General features: G+C 34.2%; 1 protein-coding gene and 1 pseudogene across 1 annotated transcript; both read left to right on the top strand.

Annotated features, from left to right (window-relative positions):
- Positions 1 to 7,419: 7,419 nt before the first annotated feature.
- LOC114743694 (probable protein kinase At2g41970) lies at positions 7,420 to 9,311 on the top strand (annotated as a pseudogene).
- A 3,243-nt stretch (positions 9,312 to 12,554) lies between these two features.
- LOC114743693 (uncharacterized) lies at positions 12,555 to 18,483 on the top strand (the record flags this gene model as incomplete). The annotated part of the gene is made up of 8 exons (XM_028931915.1): positions 12,555 to 13,015; positions 13,722 to 14,099; positions 14,178 to 14,437; positions 15,509 to 15,650; positions 15,810 to 16,181; positions 16,310 to 16,441; positions 17,363 to 17,491; positions 17,605 to 18,483. Coding segments are annotated over exons 1-8 (2,415 nt in total), but the record flags the coding sequence as incomplete, so codon positions are not given.
- Positions 18,484 to 18,487: the final 4 nt, after the last annotated feature.

Here is an 18,487-nt window from a genome sequence, read left to right as displayed (position 1 = left end):
ATATGATTTTACTCCTCATTTATTATTGTGTTGATTTTGTTTATATAAGGTACTTCTTCCGTCTCTAATTATAAGATCCCCTTTTCTAAATGGATTTGTTCCTTTTTATAAGGTCTTCTTTGAGTTTGTCTAACCATTTAATGTATTATTACCTATTTACCTCTAATAATTCTCATGTAATTCTCTCTCCATACATTCTCTCTCTATTTATCTCATTATTACTTTTTTACATTTATTAGGGGTATATTTGAAAAAAAATTACATTTGTTACGTATTAATTGCTTTTAACTAATTTAAATTATTTTCTTAAAAAGCACAATTTAGCCAAAAGGTTCTTATAATTAGGAACGGAATAGTATAATGTATTAAATAGGGATAAAATTGAAAAGTCACTGAATTTTAAATAAGAGTTAATAAAATTTAAGGTTTCCATTTGTCTGTGTTAAATATGCTGGAAGTGCCTTATAAATAAGATCAGAAGAGTAATAAATAGTGTAATTGGTAACCAAACAAGCGCAATAATGGATCATCCATAAACATCATATCATCCCTCGGCAATTCTGATTTCATCCATTATCCTTATGAAAATAGAGAATAATTTTTCAATAAAATATAGGGGAAATCACAAATAAAGACCCTTGTAGCAAATCACTCTATGGTCACCTGAATATGCTAAATTATATGAGGGACCCGGTCTCAAATTGTAATTAAAAATTATGGTCAAATTAAAAACCAAAATACCCTCTTTAATTTTTTTTAATAGGGAAAGCCACTCCGCTCACCGGAATCCGCCACGCGCCGGAGCTCCTGCGGCCACTTCCGGCCACTGTCGCGGCCGGACGTCGGGGTCCGGCCGCCGGAGCTCCAGCGCCGGCGGCCGCTCCGGCGGTCTTCCTTTATTTTTTTTTTGAACTGTTTTTTTTTTAAATTGGGGGGAAGTGAGGTTGGGGGGATTTGATCCCCCACCTAATGCTTCCCAAAATAAGGAATGACCATTGAGCCACAAATTTTTGTTAACTTATGATGCAAAAAAAAATATAAGTTAACTCATTTAAAAATATAAGTTAACTCATTTACTTTTGTTCCGGTGATAACAACAATACATTTGGAAATAACAAGTTCTGATTGTAAAATAACACGTCTGGAATAAAAATTTAACAAATTTTTTTTTTATAACAATAAATTTTGTTGCAGGCAATAACAACAATACATTTAAAAATAACAAGTTCTGATTATAAATAACAAGTTTGGGATTAAAATTTAATAACACGTTTTTTTTATAACAATACACTTTGTTTCAAGTGATAACAACAATACATTTAAAAATAACAAGTTCTGATTATAAGATATAAGTCTAGATTAAAATTTAACAACACGTTTTTTTATAACAATTAATTATTTTATACTTTTAAAAAAATATTATTTATAACTTATAAAAAATATTTTTAATATATTTATTTCTCTAAAAAAATACTTTTAATCTGTATATCTATACAACTCATTATAAATCAAACTACTTCTTATAAATTATAAAGTATTTATAATAAGGCATTTTTGATTTATTAATCATAGTATAAATTTTATATTATTTCATTCTTTAAATATTAAAAATATTTTTTTATATTTAAAGAATAAAATAGTATTTTAATTATAAATTAGAGATAATTTCATTTATAAATTTAAGCAGTCAAAAAGTATTTTTAATCCACAATAAATTGTACTATTTATAATTTATAAGAAGTAGTTTGATTTATAATAATTTGTATAGATATATAGATTAAAAATTTTTTAAAAAAATTAAAAAAGTGTGTTGCCATTTTCCCTAAATTTTATTTATAAATTTGAACAATAAAAAAGTATTTTTAATCTATAAAAAATTATACTTCAAGTTCTGATTATAAATTGGAGATAAAAATTATTTTTTTAGCAATTAAATAGATTACAAGTACTCTTTTAAGTTATAAATAATTTATTTTCCAAAAGTATAAAATAATTAATTGTTATAAAAAAAAGGTGCTGTTGAATTTTAATTCCAGACTTGTTTTTTTATAATCAGAACTTGTTATTTCCAAATGTATTGTTGTTATCACTTGAAACAAAGTGTGTTGTTATAAAAAAACATGTTGTTAAATTTTAATCCCAGACTTATTATCTTATAATCAGAACTTGTTATTTTTAAATGTATTATTGTTATCACTTGAAACAAGTGTATTGTTATAAAAAAAACGTGTTATTAAATTTTAATCCCAAACTTGTTATTTTATAATCAGAACTTGTTATTTTTAAATGTATTGTTGTTATTCCTGCAACAAAATTTATTATTATAAAAAATACTATTGTTAAATTTTTATTCCAGACGTGTTATTTTACAATCAGAACTTGTTATTTCCAAATGTATTGTTGTTATCACCTGGAACAAGAGTAAATGAGTTAACTTATATTTTTTTTTGCATCATAATGTTAACAAAAATTTGTTGGTTCAATGGTCATTCCTTATTTTGGGAAGCATTAGGTTGGGGGATCAAATCCCCCAACCTCACTTCCCCCCAATTAAAAAAAAAAATAGTTTCAAAAAAAAAATAAAGGAAGACCGCCGGAAGCGGCCGCCGGCGCCGGAGCTCCGGCGGCCGGACCCCGGCGTCCCGGCCACCGACAGTGGCCGGAAGCGGCCGCCGGAGCTCCGGCGCCGGTGGCGGATTCGGTTAGGCAGTGGCTTTCTTTTTAAAAAAAAATTAAAGAGGGGTATTTTGGTAATTTGGCCATGATTTCATAATTACAATTTGAGACCGGGTCCTTCATAGTAATTTAGCATATTCAGGTGACCATAGAGTGATTTTGCTAATTCGAGGGTCTTTATTTGTGATTTCCCCTAAAATATATTTAAGAGGTGTTTGGTGGAGAAACTTTTTATAAAATGTAAAAATATTTTTTGAGAATGTCAAACACTCACTTATTAAAATAAATAAAACAGTACCCAGATAAAGCCCCCGTGCCCCAGCTTTGGCTGTTTTGGAAGAGTTACGACGGCGGTATTTTAAATTGTTAAACATTCATTGTGGAGACTAAAATTATTAGTTAATATTCCAATAGTACATAGCTATTGCAAAGCATAATTTAAATACAACTGGCAAACGTACTCATGATATGCACATAATCAGCCTGTTTGGCCGGGTGTTTTAGGCACTACAAGCAGGTTATAAGCCTGAAAAGCACGATTGCAAATTTTGATACTATTTGGTTGAGCAATTGAACAATATGACTTTTTTTGTATGAAAAGCTACAATAAGTTATAAGTAAAATTAATAAACTTATGATTATAGCTTTTGAAACATTGAGATAGAAAAAGTTAAGAAATGTATTATCTCCTTTAGTTTTTATTATAAGCCTCAAATAATTAATTTGTAAATAATAAAAATCAAATAAATTAGTTGAAAGTAATAAATCTTTTATTTTTTTCATGTTCACTTTATATTTAAATTATTTTTTACAATTTTTTAAAGTTTTAAAATTTAATTCACTCAATCAATTTCACTTCCTTATATTAAATTAATTTAAATTTATTATATTATCTCAATTCATTTTTTTTCCATGTTTCACTTTATATTTAAAATATATTTATGATTTCTCTGAAGTTTTAAAATTAATTCACTCATAAATTTGACTTCTTCATATTAAATTATTTTAATTTCATTGTATTATGTGAAATCATTTTTTGAAAATAATGTTTCATTATTTATTAAACTCATACCCATTTTTATCATTTACAACCAACTTACTTTATTCGATCATAATCCAAACAACCTTTTATCAGCCTCACTTTTGCAAACTAGCTTTTCTGAACTCCAGTCCAAACATAATTCAGCTTATCTAATTTAGCTTTTACCCAACTTCATTTTTTTCAAAGGCTACTTTTTCAATCACTGATTCAAACAGACCTAATATCCCAACAAAAATACAAAATAAACGCTTAAATATTTATATGCAATGTAACAAAATATATATATATTATTACTGTTATTGTAAATTGTGTACATACACAGGATAAATAAGTAGAGCCATTAATATTTATATTCATTTGAATAAAATTTAGAATGTCAACGATGGAGAATGAAGATAAAGGGGATAAGCTTTAGAAACTGGCCGATTTGGAAAAATTACAACTTGTGTGTAACAACAACGATAAGAATTGGAAAATTAGTTTTCCTTAATAAAAAAGACAAAGCTTCTGAACAAACTCCAAATTCTATCAAAATTGTGAAATTTGGGCTTCTCAGAATCAAGCAACTCTGCGGCAAAAATGTCCACAAAATGGAAACGAGTCTACTCTGAACAACCTTAGCCCTTCGTCCCCAGGCACGTTTGATAACAACTACTTTAAGAATCTTCTAACGATCAGGGGCTTTGAATCAAACCAAGAGTTTGTTTTCGACGAATAGGACTTCTACAGTGTCTATTGTCAACTTTTTTGCCAACAACCAAACAGCCTTGTTCCAAGCGTTTGCTCAGTCAGTGATAATATGGGTGATATTAGCCCATTAATAGGAAGCCGGGGAGAAATCAGATCCAACTGCAAAAAAGTCAATGAAGCTAAAAGCGAGGATATGATTAGTTGCTTAACGTGTATCATGGTCTTGACCAATCTACATGCATTAAACACTATTTCTGATTGCGTGCCGACAACTTCATCATCTTCTTAATTTATACCTAAACTGGTTTGTCTTTTTTGTGGAAAACGTTGAGACTCCATGTGTCTATGTATAATGGACTAATGTTTCACCTTCATATTCATAAGTTTGACGTTTAGCTATTCCTCCCTCCTCGTACTGTGATATTACTATATTTAAATTATTTTAAAATAAAATTTCATGTAAAATTGTAGTGTTACTCGGTAATCAAAATTTTATGGGGTTTAATCAAACTCATGATGATCTAAGATGTTTATTTCTAAATAGCTTTACAATAATAAATCAAACATTAATGAGTTTCAAACTCTTAATTTAAAACAAGGTTAATTAAAATTAATTTTCGTCCCATTTATGTCTCCATGTTTGAAGATTGAAATTAAAATTTAATTAGAATAAAGAATTGTTTTTATTAACAAATTAATTAAAGAGTGAAAACTATGTTTGTAGAATTGTAGACGGCATGAATGAGAAACTACGAGAAAAAGGAAACATGATCATTGGTGATGAGAAACTAATAGAGAGAGTAAATATGGTCGCTCCTGATGAAAACTATGAGAGAGAAAAAAATGAGATACTTCATTGATACCAACTTCTACAACTTCACTTTTAATTGCTGTTTGAGGCATACCAACTTCCATCGCTTCACTTGCTCATGAATCACCGCTTGAATCATCCTAGTGGTATGAAATGAGATTACAAATGAGATGTAGGGATTGATATTGAAATTAAGAAAATATATTAAAAGAGTGTTTAGCATGAAAGATTTCTTATTACGTGTGATTAAACAAATTCATATATGTGGGTCAGAAAATACCATGATGGGATGTGGTATTCTCTATCTCATCTCAATAAGTTTGTTTAATCGCATGTAACAAGTAATTACTCATGGTAAATTTTTTTTAATAATTTTTATCAATTATAATCTTAATTTTTATATCTCATTTTTAATGTTTCCTATTAAATGAAACCTTAGAAGTTTGGATCTTTCACTCTAAGGGTTAGTTCTTCGTAACGTGATAAGCTATAATTTGAAAGCGCTGATAGTGCTTTGAATATTATCATCTTCAACAAGAGACTACGTATACTGAAAAAAAGGGTCTGGAGTTTTCCCCACGGGCCAACAAGCAAGCTTTATAGTTTGAATCACGAGCATGTAGATATGGCAGGCTTGAAATGATGTGTTAAAAAAATTTAATTTGTAATGAATCAGATTATTCGTAATTGATTAAAAATGTTTTTTTATTCTTGAATCGTGCGCACACCAAAAAAAGAGTCTATATATAATAAAGCTTATAGAAATTGTTCATAAATCACGAGCATGAAAGTTTATTCTCTTAATTCAATTATAAAACTAGAAATTTCTCACTCGATACACAGATTAGCATATTTAATTAGATTTAAAATTTTAATAAATTATATTATCTAAGATACTGAATATTTGCTTCTAATAGGAGTTATTTGTTATTTATTTTAATAAAATTTAAACTAGAGATAGAAATTTACGGGGAATAGATAAAAAATTGAAATTATTTATTTATTTTTTTATTTAAGCCTCTAATTGATATATTATTTAATTATGATACTCTTCATTTAATTTAATATATTCAAATCCCAATTAAGATACTATTCAAACTCAAAATTAATTATTAATTTTTTTATTTGAGCCTCCATTTGAAATTGTATTTATTTATAATGTTTCCTATTTAATTCAATATATTCAAATCTCAATCAAGAAATTATTTAAATCTCATTAATTGAATATATTCGAATATTATAATTTTATAATCTCATATCCAACTCATTTTTAAACAAATCAGGTATTATAAGTTTTTAAGAATATAGTTGATGATTGATAGTTGATAGCATAATAATTGTTGGGAGAAGACAAGGGTATAATAATTATTTAAGCTGAAAGCAAGAAGCAGAAGCATAGAGTGAGGGCGAATTAGGATGGATGGATCACGCCTCGAACGTAGTCACACCGGGGGCTGGGAGCCTTCCGATGAGAGCAATAAAAGGAATATGCATTAAATAGAAATAAGCGAAGGACGTGCGATGGTGGGGGGAAGAAAGAAAACTGTATTATAGTTTTAGCGGTTAAACTCTGCTTCAACGAAACGACTTTCCCAGAAAATTTTTTTTTTTTGGGGGGGGGGGGCATAACTCTTCCTAAGAAAAAAACTCATCGGAGGGACTTGGCCTTTTACTCTCTCAGGCGATCTTGGTCCTCATCTGTCCTCGAACCTGGTCTCATTGAGCATTTTGCGTTGATCAGGAACAGGTTATATGCGATCTTCTTTTTTACTTGGATTTAATGAGAAGAGGTTTTGATTCTATAATACTGTTTTTTATTGGTTCGCCGTTTGTCCGCGATTATGAATGATAAAACATGTCTTGAATATCTAACTTTTGCATTTACTTTTCGAGTTTCATGATCAGTTGGGAAGCTTTCTCGGTTGAGAATTTATATTTCATGATTAGGAAGGAATAGAACAGAACAGGGGGATTCGTTTTGGGACAAATAAAGCCTTAAAGTTCTCTCATTAGTATATGGAAAAGGCTTGGGATTATTGCAATCCTATTTCAATCTTTGGCCTCCTTCGATCGTTTCATTCGCAAACACTTGTCTTCGTTTATTTAACATCCTGTTCGACTGATTCTAAGGATGAATTGAGGGTTTGGAAGTTTGTTAATCCACCACTTTCAGGTTGTTCATTGATCATCATTTACTCTAAATGGCTCTTTGAGACCCCTCCTTCAGCTACTTTAAAGAATGATGTGCTGCGGAGGAGCAGAGGAAGAGATCGCTGGCCTACCTCCAAACCAATCCACTGCACCACCAGGAGGGGTTAATGCATATGGTGGCGGAGGTATCATGCTCATGTTCTTCTATTTCTTATTTCGTGTCTTATTTTCCCCCTAATTGGTTTGTCCATACAATGTCCAGACTCAGTTTTAGACCATTCGCCCATTGAAAGCACTACTGAATATTCTTATATAACATTAGGAACATCATAATGTTTCAGCATAGTGCTTGCTCATGCCTCATCTGATAAATCTCTCAGAAAAATGCCTTTTCTCTTCCAGGTTATGAGTAATAATTAGAGTAACCATGTCTGAATATAGGAGGAGAGAGAGGAGAACTCAGGGGCAATGTTCTCAAGACAGGCGGTCCACAGAGAGATTTATCGGTTGAGACACCAGCCATTTCACTGGAAGAGCTGAATAGTATAACGGACAACTTTGGTTCCAATGCTTTGATTGGAGAAGGTTCCTACGGACGGGTTTTCTACGCAAAGTTAAGAAATGGTCAGGATGCAGCCATCAAAAAGCTGGATAACAGTTCTTCACCAGAACCAGACTCTGATTTTACCGCACAGGTCAGGCTCTGGTTCACCTGAGATCCACTGCGGGAATGTTTTTGGCCCTCAAACATTGTATTGTGCCACTGTGTATCATGCAGTTATCTATAGTTTCAAGACTAAAGCATGAGCATCTTTTGGAGTTGACGGGGTATTGCCTCGAGGGAACCAACAGAATTTTGGTCTATCAGTACGCAAGCAAGGGCTCTCTGCATGATATATTGCATGGTAGGGTAGAGGGCGCACAACTGACTACTTTATTAATTATTTCAAATATATAATTATCTGTGTGTTGATAATTAAGTAGTAGAATTCGGATGATGCAGGAAGGAAAGGTGTACAGGGGGCTGAACCTGGTCCAACACTAAGGTGGAACCAAAGAGTAAAAATTGCATATGGTGCAGCAAAAGGCCTTGAGTTTCTTCATGAGAAGTGTCAACCGTCCATAGTTCATCGTGACGTGAGATCAAGCAATGTCTTATTGTTCGATGACTTCGAGTCCAAGATTGCTGATATTCAACTTGACAAACCAGAGTTCTGACACAGCGGCTCGGCTTCATTCAACCAGGGTCTTAGGAACATTTGGCTATCATGCTCCAGAGTACGTATGCCCCGGAATTCCCGGTCCTCCTTAAATGTACTATTCACAGTGAAACAAGCAATCACTCTTCAACATAAATATCTTGAAATCAATTTCACGTTAGCACATCTGTTTAGGTATGCCATGACTGGCCAGATTACCCAGAAAAGTGATGTCTACAGTTTTGGAGTGGTGCTCTTAGAACTCCTAACAGGAAGAAAGCCAGTGGACCACACAATGCCTAAGGGGCAACAAAGTCTAGTGACGTGGGTATGTCATGATCGATTACTCAATCTTGAGTGATCTTAGCCCCATTTCAAATTGTCCATCTGCTAATGTTTCTTGCTGCTACAGGCAACTCCAAGGCTGAGTGAGGACAAAGTGAAGCAGTGTGTGGATCCGAAGCTAAACAGTGAATACCCCCCAAAGGCCGTTGCTAAGGTCCTCTTCTCTACTCTCAGCCTTCGGTTTTCTTTTTCTCTTAACCTTGTGTTGGTCCTGAGAAAAATGAAACAACGTGCTTAAATAAGTTTCTTCATGGTGTTTGAGTTGTGTTAGTTGGCAGCAGTTGCGGCACTTTGTGTTCAGTATGAAGCTGACTTCCGGCCAAATATGACAATAGTGGCTAAGGCTCTTCAGCCACTTCTCAATTCAAAGCCGGCTGGCTCTGAATCCGGTGCTTGATATTCTCATCGGAAGTATCAGTGTATTTAATCAAATTTTGTGCAATCTATAACTTAATAACCTCAGTTTTAAGCAAAGTTCCATTGCTCCAGATTGTATCATGGTTCTGTCCCTTTGACATCCACTTCAACTGGAAACTTCATTTGTTGTTCGCATGCATGACCGAGAATCATAACTCCGGTCTGTGAGATTTTTAGGCAAGCAAAACCCCAAGGAAAAAAACAAAAAGAAAAAGAAAAAGACAGAGGGAGAGCGAAAAGACTAAGAGACATTTGAGAGTGTATGAAACGAAAAAATTTCGTATCCGTTTAGCTTGTTCGAGCTTAACTTTCTGGTTCATGCTCCCGCTGCTTTATCTTGGCTGTCAGGACGGGAAGAAAAAATATCTTAGATTTTTGTCTAATGTGCTATTGTTTAAAATATTTTTCACATCACGAGGAATAGTTTTATATTTATTTAATATCAACAAGTTTCATATCATCATTAAAAATACTTCATCACTTAATAGTATCATAATAATTTAAATTTAAATGCATTAAATATCAGAATTCAGAAGCGCAAATAAAAACTTCTTTTTCCCATCATTCTTTCTATTTTTTTAATTGATCTCCGTCAGGACTTCTTTTTTTGAATGATAAAGACAAGATTTAATGTTCAAGTTCAAAGCTGACAACCCGCATCAGGACTATTTTACTCCAGGTATCTAACTCTGATCTCACGTATCATAGGCACGTGGGTGCACGTTCATGTCTTTTGAAACCCATGAAGCTCTAAATCAACCGTTTGCTTTGATGAATTCTTGAATATTTTTTGAGATAAAACTGTGATATTTTGAGCTGGAAAACATGTCAGATAACAAAGCTAAACTTTTAGGAGTAAGCATGATTCCCACTTCCGAATGGTTGTTTACGGAAGCGATGAAACGGAAGAAGAAGAAGAAGAAGGCCGGTTTATTACGGTTACGTTGGCATGTAATTATAAAAACTACGACGTCAACTTCAGCGCCTAACATCTCTGTTACAAATCACTCGTAATCGAGTAAAAGAATACAAATTTTTAAAAGTTGATTTATTGTGTCGCTATGTGATTGTAAAAGTTACAACTTTAACGTCAACTTCTAACATCTTTGTCACAGATAGTTCGCGGTTAATCAGAAAATGCAAATATTTAAAAGTTGAAATTGTCGCGTTCATGGGTGGTGATTTTCAATGACGAAATAGTGAAGTGATGATTTGTCTTTATATGAAATAAATTTATTATAAATTTATACGTTTTACTATTTTGATCTATTGATTGATATGTTTAGTCCACAAAAAATAATCATCATTTAATTTGTCATATTCCATGGCTCAGCATAGTGCTCCAATTAGATACATTATTATTGTGATATAAGTTTAATTGATGAGTTGAAAAAAAAAAAACATAAAATCCGTGCGTTCTTTTTTTTTTTTCAATTTTTATGATAGATAAACGTAGCGTATCAAATTAATGGATCATATAATTTAACTTAATAAATTTAACCCGATTTTTCACAGCTCTGAGGAAAAAAATATGGCTCCGGCCATCATGTCGTCACTATTTCTGCATCCTGGCTTCACAGGCTCTTCACAATGACCTCATATCTCCCTGTACCGTTGTCCGTCTCTTAAAGGAAAAATCATGTTCAAGACCAAGGGCACAATTATTTATAGATAAACCCTGAATTTCTAAAATTATCTTCTGGGATTAAAGCCAGCGCATAAAAAGAAAAAATAAATAAAAATGCGTAATGACCATTGATGAAATGTCCATATCACGAATAATTTTTCACCAGTGATCCCATGAAACAAATGATTCCCCTCGTTTCATAATTACGTGCAGGGAATTTGATAAATATGCATAAAAAAAACATTGAGAGATGAAACATTTTATATCACATACAGAAAATTTTTTAAATATTAAATTCGTCGGGTGATTATTAACTTTCACTTCTCTCAATTTTAATTTTTTTTCTTGGGTAATGCCTTAGGCACTTGACCTTATATGCTTAATTAAATTAACATAAGTGAATTTTAAAGTATTAATGATATTATTAACAATAAGTGTTTGTCAGGGAATAACGATTATTTTAAAATAAACCCGCATTCTTTTCATTTTCATAAAGGGAGCCCAGTCATGCAAAATGATGTCTCCTTATAAATAATTCATCATTTTGTTTCCCAAGCAAAGTTCCTTCTATCTTATAGGCTATAGTATGTTAAGAAATAAAAATTTCCAATAATAAACATTACTCCCAAGTTACCAATACCCCGACTGATTTTTTTTTTTTCATCCTTTTACCCTAAATCTAAGATGACAAGTTGACAACCAAATTGCATATATTTGGGATCAGAAGTAGTATTAAATTTTTCTAAAAACTTTATTTTTTGACCTGAAATTTTCCTAAAAGCTTAATCCTAGCGTTCTCCACAAATCGCTGATTATATTTTAGTGTATTTCAAATTTCAAATAATGAAATACTCCTCGGTCCTTATTATAAGACCCAATTTTGACTTTTTATTTGGTCCTAAATAAGACCCAATCCATTTTGTCTCTTATATTTATCATTTTTTTCCAAGATAATCCTTCTAATAATGATAGTTTTAGTCAATATACTTAATTAGCAAGGATATTTTAGGAATGACAACACTTATTTATTATAAATAACCAACTTAACTTACTTCCTTAATCTCCTCAAATAAGTCAATTGGGTCTTATAAATAGGACCGGAGGAGTAATATTCGAAAACAGTACGGTTGACAGTGACACCACTAATATTTAAAGATTATATCCAATTTTTAATTACTTAGCTCTGCTGGTAAGAGCATACAAAATTCTTTAACAGTTTAATTGAGTTAAATCTAAAAAAATTTATTTACGAGATATTCATTTTCACCGGATTCATTTTAGTTTCCATTTAGAACTTGTTTGTCCCAAGTTTCTGTTCGTTAATTATTAATATGGATATTCATATCAGCCCCATTAATCGTTGAGTCTTACTAATTAAATACACCGTCTATTTTTAAATATAAAACCTATTTTATAACGTAATTTATATTATACAATAGGTTGATATTTAGCACCGAGAATTTTTTTTTTTTTTGGTAATACACAGGTGAAATGTAACAGTACCCGGGCGGGCCGGCGGGCACCCTTTAACCGCGTGTCCATGAGCTGCCATTGCCAATCTCCTGGCTGTCTCTCTCTTCTTCCCCCTACAAATAATATATACACACACTGCACCAAATCTCATCTTCGTCAATTAAACACTCTGTCGTCCCCGCCGTTTTCGTTCTAATCTTTCCCAATTCTCACTCCTTCACCTCCCCTCTTGTTTGTCCGATCGTATTCGCGTCCACACTGATCCATTTTGATCCCAGCGCTTGGTCGATCGATGAATTATTGTTAATTTCATTTTATTGTATTATACTTATATAGTCGGGTATCGGATTCATATAAATTTCCCATTATCTATTATAGTTATATCCTATTCGGTTTCTGTATTCGACGGAATTTTGTAGTCAAAGAATGGACGCTATGAATGAACCTTTCGGAGTTTAAAAATGCCCGGAGTAACGCAAAAGAATGAACAATTCAGTAACGGGTCATCGGCGACGTACAAGCTTTCTGCCAATGGATTTTGGTCCAAGAATCGGGATGATGTTAACTACAATCAGCTCCAGAAGGTACTGGATTCAATGTTTTATCTCATCTCTCCTGGTTACCTGATTTTCTTGTCAATCAGAATCCCACTAGATCACTGTTGTGTGTTCATTAGCGTGTAAACATTTTTGGATTGCCTGGATTGGTACTGGATCTTTGCTGTTCAAACAATTCGTTGATTGCTTAGGACCCCTTTAGAAGCATAATTGTGGGATGCAATTTTTGTTTTTAATTCAGTTCTCGGTGGCTGATGGCCGGCGTTCAGTTTGTTCTTTCGTGTCTCCACATCCGTGACTGGTAAATGGCACCAAAATGTTGTCAGGTGTTACCAAAATTTACGTCATTCAATTGCCCATTGATAAATATATACCATTTTACACAGTATGCTGCTCAAGGTTAAGATTCCTGATACCTTTGAAGCCGGCCTTCAGTGCTTGTGGGCAAAAAAATTAATATATATGAGATATAAATATTAATACATCAATATATATAAACAATAAAACCTATAGCAAAACGCTTTATTCACTAGCCAAAATCAGTGTGACTTATTTTTAAGACTGTGTAATGCGCGTCAGATAAAAGGGGAAGAGGGAGGAAAAATTCCATGGAGCTGTTACTAGGTCCTAGAAATTTGATCTGTCTTGGGAACATGTTACCTTGTTTTCTAGACAAAATTGCTATCTGTAATGTGCTTTACTCATCTCTCGTGGGATGCTCTACATTATGCAGTTCTGGAGTGAGTTGTCACCACGAGCTAGGCAGGAACTCTTGAGGATAGACAAGCAAACCCTCTTTGAGCAAGCTCGTAAAAACATGTACTGCTCAAGGTGCAATGGGTTACTTCTTGAACGTTTTTTGCAGATTGTTATGTATGGGAAATCTTTACAGCATGATGGAGCTTTTGCTCACTTTAATTGCAAAAGATCTGGAGGTTTGAGAAGCCAGAATAATGGTAGTGGTGGATCAAGCATGACGAATGGGTTCTCATCAGATGAAATTCAAGACCCATCCGTCCACCCTTGGGGAGGTTTGACCACAACACGAGATAATTCACTGACACTTATGGAATGCTACTTGTACTCTAAATCTCTGAAAGGACTTCAAATTGTAAGTTTAGAACACTTTTTAGTGGCTTCTTATTCAATCGTTTTTTCTTGATTATTATTTGAACTTTGTTCCTACCAGGTCTTTGACGGGGCACGTGCAAGGGAGCGGGAAAGAGAACTGCTCTATCCTGATGCATGTGGTGGAGGAGGTCGGGGTTGGATAAGCCAAGGAATAGTGAGTTATGGCAGAGGGCATGGGGCAAGGGAAACATGCGCATTGCACACTGCCAGACTTTCATGTGATACACTTGTGGATTTTTGGTCAGCATTGGGAGATGAGACCAGACAATCTCTTTTGAGGATGAAAGAAGAAGATTTTATTGAGAGGCTTATGTACAGGTGTCTATCTATTTGTACACTTCTTGCGTTACTATTAACTATAGATAAGTGACCAATTGCTAGCACTGGAATTCTGATGCATACCTAGAAACAGTACGCTGTTGAAACTGATACGTAGAGAAAGAGAATCTGGAAATGCGTCTGAAGGATTTATTGGAATATCTGCGTTGAGGACATTATGTCTGTCAGTGATGTTATGTGTCTTCAGTTCTCTGCTAAATATGCCTATTTTCTGTCTGCTTATGTGTGATCCTGGAGCTCACTAAGCCAGGGAGCAGCCAAGGGTTGGATCTATTAAATTGCATGCCTTGCCAGAGGCCATCTGATTTTGAAGGTTTTATCTCAATTCTTGCTTAGGGTAGTTTTAATACTGTATGATGAAAAGTGGTCCCCAATTCAGTTGCAGACCTGTCGCTCATGCTAAAATTATGAGTATGTCATTAACTGGAAAAGCAGAATGATTCGGATTGTTATAAAACATTCTTCATTTCATGGGATGGGGCTGGTCAAATTGGGATATCCAAGGATTTGAGACATGGGTAATCGGACAAGAAAGGATCACTTTGTTGAGGAGTTGTCAAGCAATTATACAAAGGATAAATCGTCTGATAGGCCGTTTTTTATGATTGAACCCAAATGCACTCTCCACTCAAATGATAATTGTCATCTCTTGGTCAAGTGTTTAAACAATTGGGTTGTTCATGTAATGCGCATGCACTTTTTATAAGGGTATGGTGATCTTGCTGGGGAGCTGTGAAAAACAACAGAATTGGGGATTCTGTGTCATTTATAATTTTAAAAACATTGGAAAAAGTTTAGAAAGACAAGGGAACGGGGAAAGAGTTTGAAGCAAATGCAAAATCTGTTGCTTGATTCAATAGCGAACTAGTTTATGTTGTCATCGTTGACGGAAATTTAATTTACTGCAGCTTCATTGTATCCGCGGAGGTCTTTCTTGACCATGCTGATGTATTTGTGCTTGTTAAGCTTTTGTTTTTTGAAGGAGCTTTTATTCTATCTTTCTGTTTTTTTTTTTCTGAGAAGCATTTTTTTTTGGGGGGTCTATTTCAGGTTTGATAGCAAGAGATTTTGCAGAGATTGTAGGAGAAATGTTATTCGAGAATTCAAGGAACTTAAAGAACTGAAGCGCGCACGTAGAGAACCTCGATGCACTAATTGGTTTTGTGCTGCTGACACGGCCTTTCAGTATGAGGTCTTGCTTCCATATTTCTATGCTGTAAAATTGTTTTGATTGAGATTCCAACGGAATAGTGTACGGTATTGTTGTAATGATGAGATCTGTAACTAATCTGCCTATGCATATAGAGCAGATGTTGTTTTAAGCACATAATTTATCTGTTTGTGTTACCAGGTATCTGATGACTCAATTCAAGCTGATTGGCGACAGACGTTTGCTGATACATTGGGATCATATCATCACTTTGAGTGGGCTGTTGGGACAAGTGAAGGAAAATCCGATATTTTGGAGTTTGAAAATGTTGGGATGAATCGATGCGTTCAAGTCAATGGCCTAGATCTTTGTGGTCTGAGTGCATGCTTCATCACTCTCCGAGCTTGGAAGCAAGGTGGACGATGTACTGAACTTTCTGTCAAAGCTTATGCATTGAAGGGTCAACGATGTGTACACTGCAGGCTAATAGTAGGAGAAGGATATGTTGCAATCATGAAAGGGGAAAGCATCAGAAGATTCTTTGAGCATGCTGAAGAGGCAGAGGAAGAAGAGGTAAGTTCAAATTAGGAAATAAATTTCATTTCTGTTGTCCATAATTCCCGCTTGTGTGTTTATTTTCAAATCTTTCGGGGAACTTAGTATTGAAAAGGTTTCATTTATTATGTAATGTATGCTTATAGGATGATGATTCGATAGACAAGGATGGAAAGGAGCTTGATGGAGAATGCTCCCGTCCCCAGAAGCATGCAAAGAGCCCAGAACTTGCTCGAGAATTTCTTTTAGATGCTGCTACTGTCATTTTTAAAGAACAGGCATGTTAAAATTTTACTTTTTGTTTTTTAAAAAGAAAAAGGAAGTTTATTATGATGTTCCCCTTCCCCCTTCTGGGCATATTTATATTTCTTTGGAGGTCTTTGCATCATAATTTGAAATGGTTGATATGGTATGCATGCAAAGTTGCAAAACAAAGTAATTGGTGCCGTATGGAAGGGATGTCAATTGGGTATAATCGATGGAATTTATAATGTAGGGTAATGCCAAACAACTTTTGCTTTTGGATCGCATTAGGACTGTTAAACTTGTTTCACACTTGTTCTTTCCCCTCTTAATGAGGGAAAAGCTTAGAGCTGACCATCTGTTTTCCTGATTAGTCAGATTCGCTGGCTTAAGTAAAATAGAGACAAAAGAAGTGCATGTCATTTCATCCTAATTTCCAGGTTCAGAGTATCAGCCATGTTATTCCGTTCCAAATTTTAATCCGATCGATTACAGTCTTTTGCAAAACCTGATAATTATACAGACGAAAGAGGTAAAAGTTGGAGAGGCGGTCATAGTGTTTGTTGATGCTTTTTTTTTTTTGGGGGGGGGGGGGGGGGGGAGGGAACTAAATCAACGTAGTTTGCGATGCCAAGATTGATCTCTCACATGCGGATGTCCCCTAACCCTTTTGCATCCATTTGATGGGAGATGCTCCATACAGGAGAACATTCCTCGAATTTTATTTGTTATGACAGTGAGAGATATGCCCATGGGCCAATTTTATCCACCCTTGGCTTCTTCTTGTCTCTCTGTTTTGTATCACATGGATTATCGGATATAGGCTTCAAAATCTGAAGCATGCTCCAATTATTTATTGATATGCTCAGCAAAAGTATGTCAAGTAAAATTTGAATTCTGTTGCTATCCTTAACTTTTCTGTGTTGTGAACTGCTGACCGTGTTACTTTTTATCAGGTTGAAAAAGCTTTCAGAGAAGGAACAGCTCGCCAAAATGCACACAGCATCTTTGTTTGTCTTGCACTAAAACTTCTAGAGGAACGTGTTAATGTAGCATGCAAAGAAATTATTACATTAGAAAAGCAGGTATTATTTCAAAAAAAAAAAAGGGGCCAAAAAGAAAAGCAGAGTTCTTCGATTTTGGGATAAAATTTCTGATTCTAAAATCCTAAATCTTACCCAACTGATTTTTCATGCAGATGAAACTTCTTGAAGAAGAAGAAAAGGAAAAACGTGAAGAAGAAGAACGCAAGGAGAGGAGAAGGACTAAGGAAAGGGAGAAAAAACTTAGGAGAAAGGAAAGACTGAAAGGAAAGGAGAAAGATAAAGGAAAAAAGTGTTCTGAATCTAATAATGCTTTTGACTCAGCTGAATTTTCAAGGGAAGAATTCTCTGCAATCGCTGATATGGAGGAAACTAGTCCTCGTAACTGCAGGGATTCAGCTATTGAAACAGGTGGTGCTAATATATTGAGTGATGAATCTACTAACATCCAAGAGGAAGAAATATATGGCGAATGTAATACTGTGACATTGCAAGATCACTCTTATAATGAATGTGATGGAGAAATCATCAATACAAAAAATGATACTGGAACTTTCACAGTTGAGCAATCAAGGGTTTCTCGTCGGAGATTAAGATATAGGAAAGATTTTCAACTGGATATGCCAATGAAGTGGTCCGACAGACGACGTTATGCAGTAATTTCAGAGAGTGGTGCAAAGGTCGGTAGGTCCGAGACAAGACATTATGTTGATGCTTTTACGGTTTCATCTAAGGGATTCAATGGATCAAATAGGAAGTCAAGACTAAATGCTTCAAATTTCAATGGTCGACATGGTGGTCCTAAGTATAATGAGAAGCTCCGTTGTCCCAACAACCACATGACTGACAAATGTGACTTCCATTCTTGCAGTTGTAATATGAACAGCGAATATAGGATAAGGGTTGACCAACGTTCTCCAGTGAGTAGAGTTAGCCAGGAGAAAAAGCCTACGAGTAGATCTGAATCTGTAATGGATCTGTCTAAGCAGTCTTATCATGGTAGCAAGTATAACCAAGTAGACCTTATGCATGATATTT

Source organism: Neltuma alba, unplaced genomic scaffold (genome assembly GCF_004799145.2).
Source record: "Neltuma alba isolate B1F8T4 unplaced genomic scaffold, ASM479914v2 tig00004096_pilon, whole genome shotgun sequence".
Lineage (NCBI taxonomy): Eukaryota > Viridiplantae > Streptophyta > Magnoliopsida > Fabales > Fabaceae > Neltuma > Neltuma alba.
This window is presented reverse-complemented; position numbering and strand designations above follow the sequence as displayed.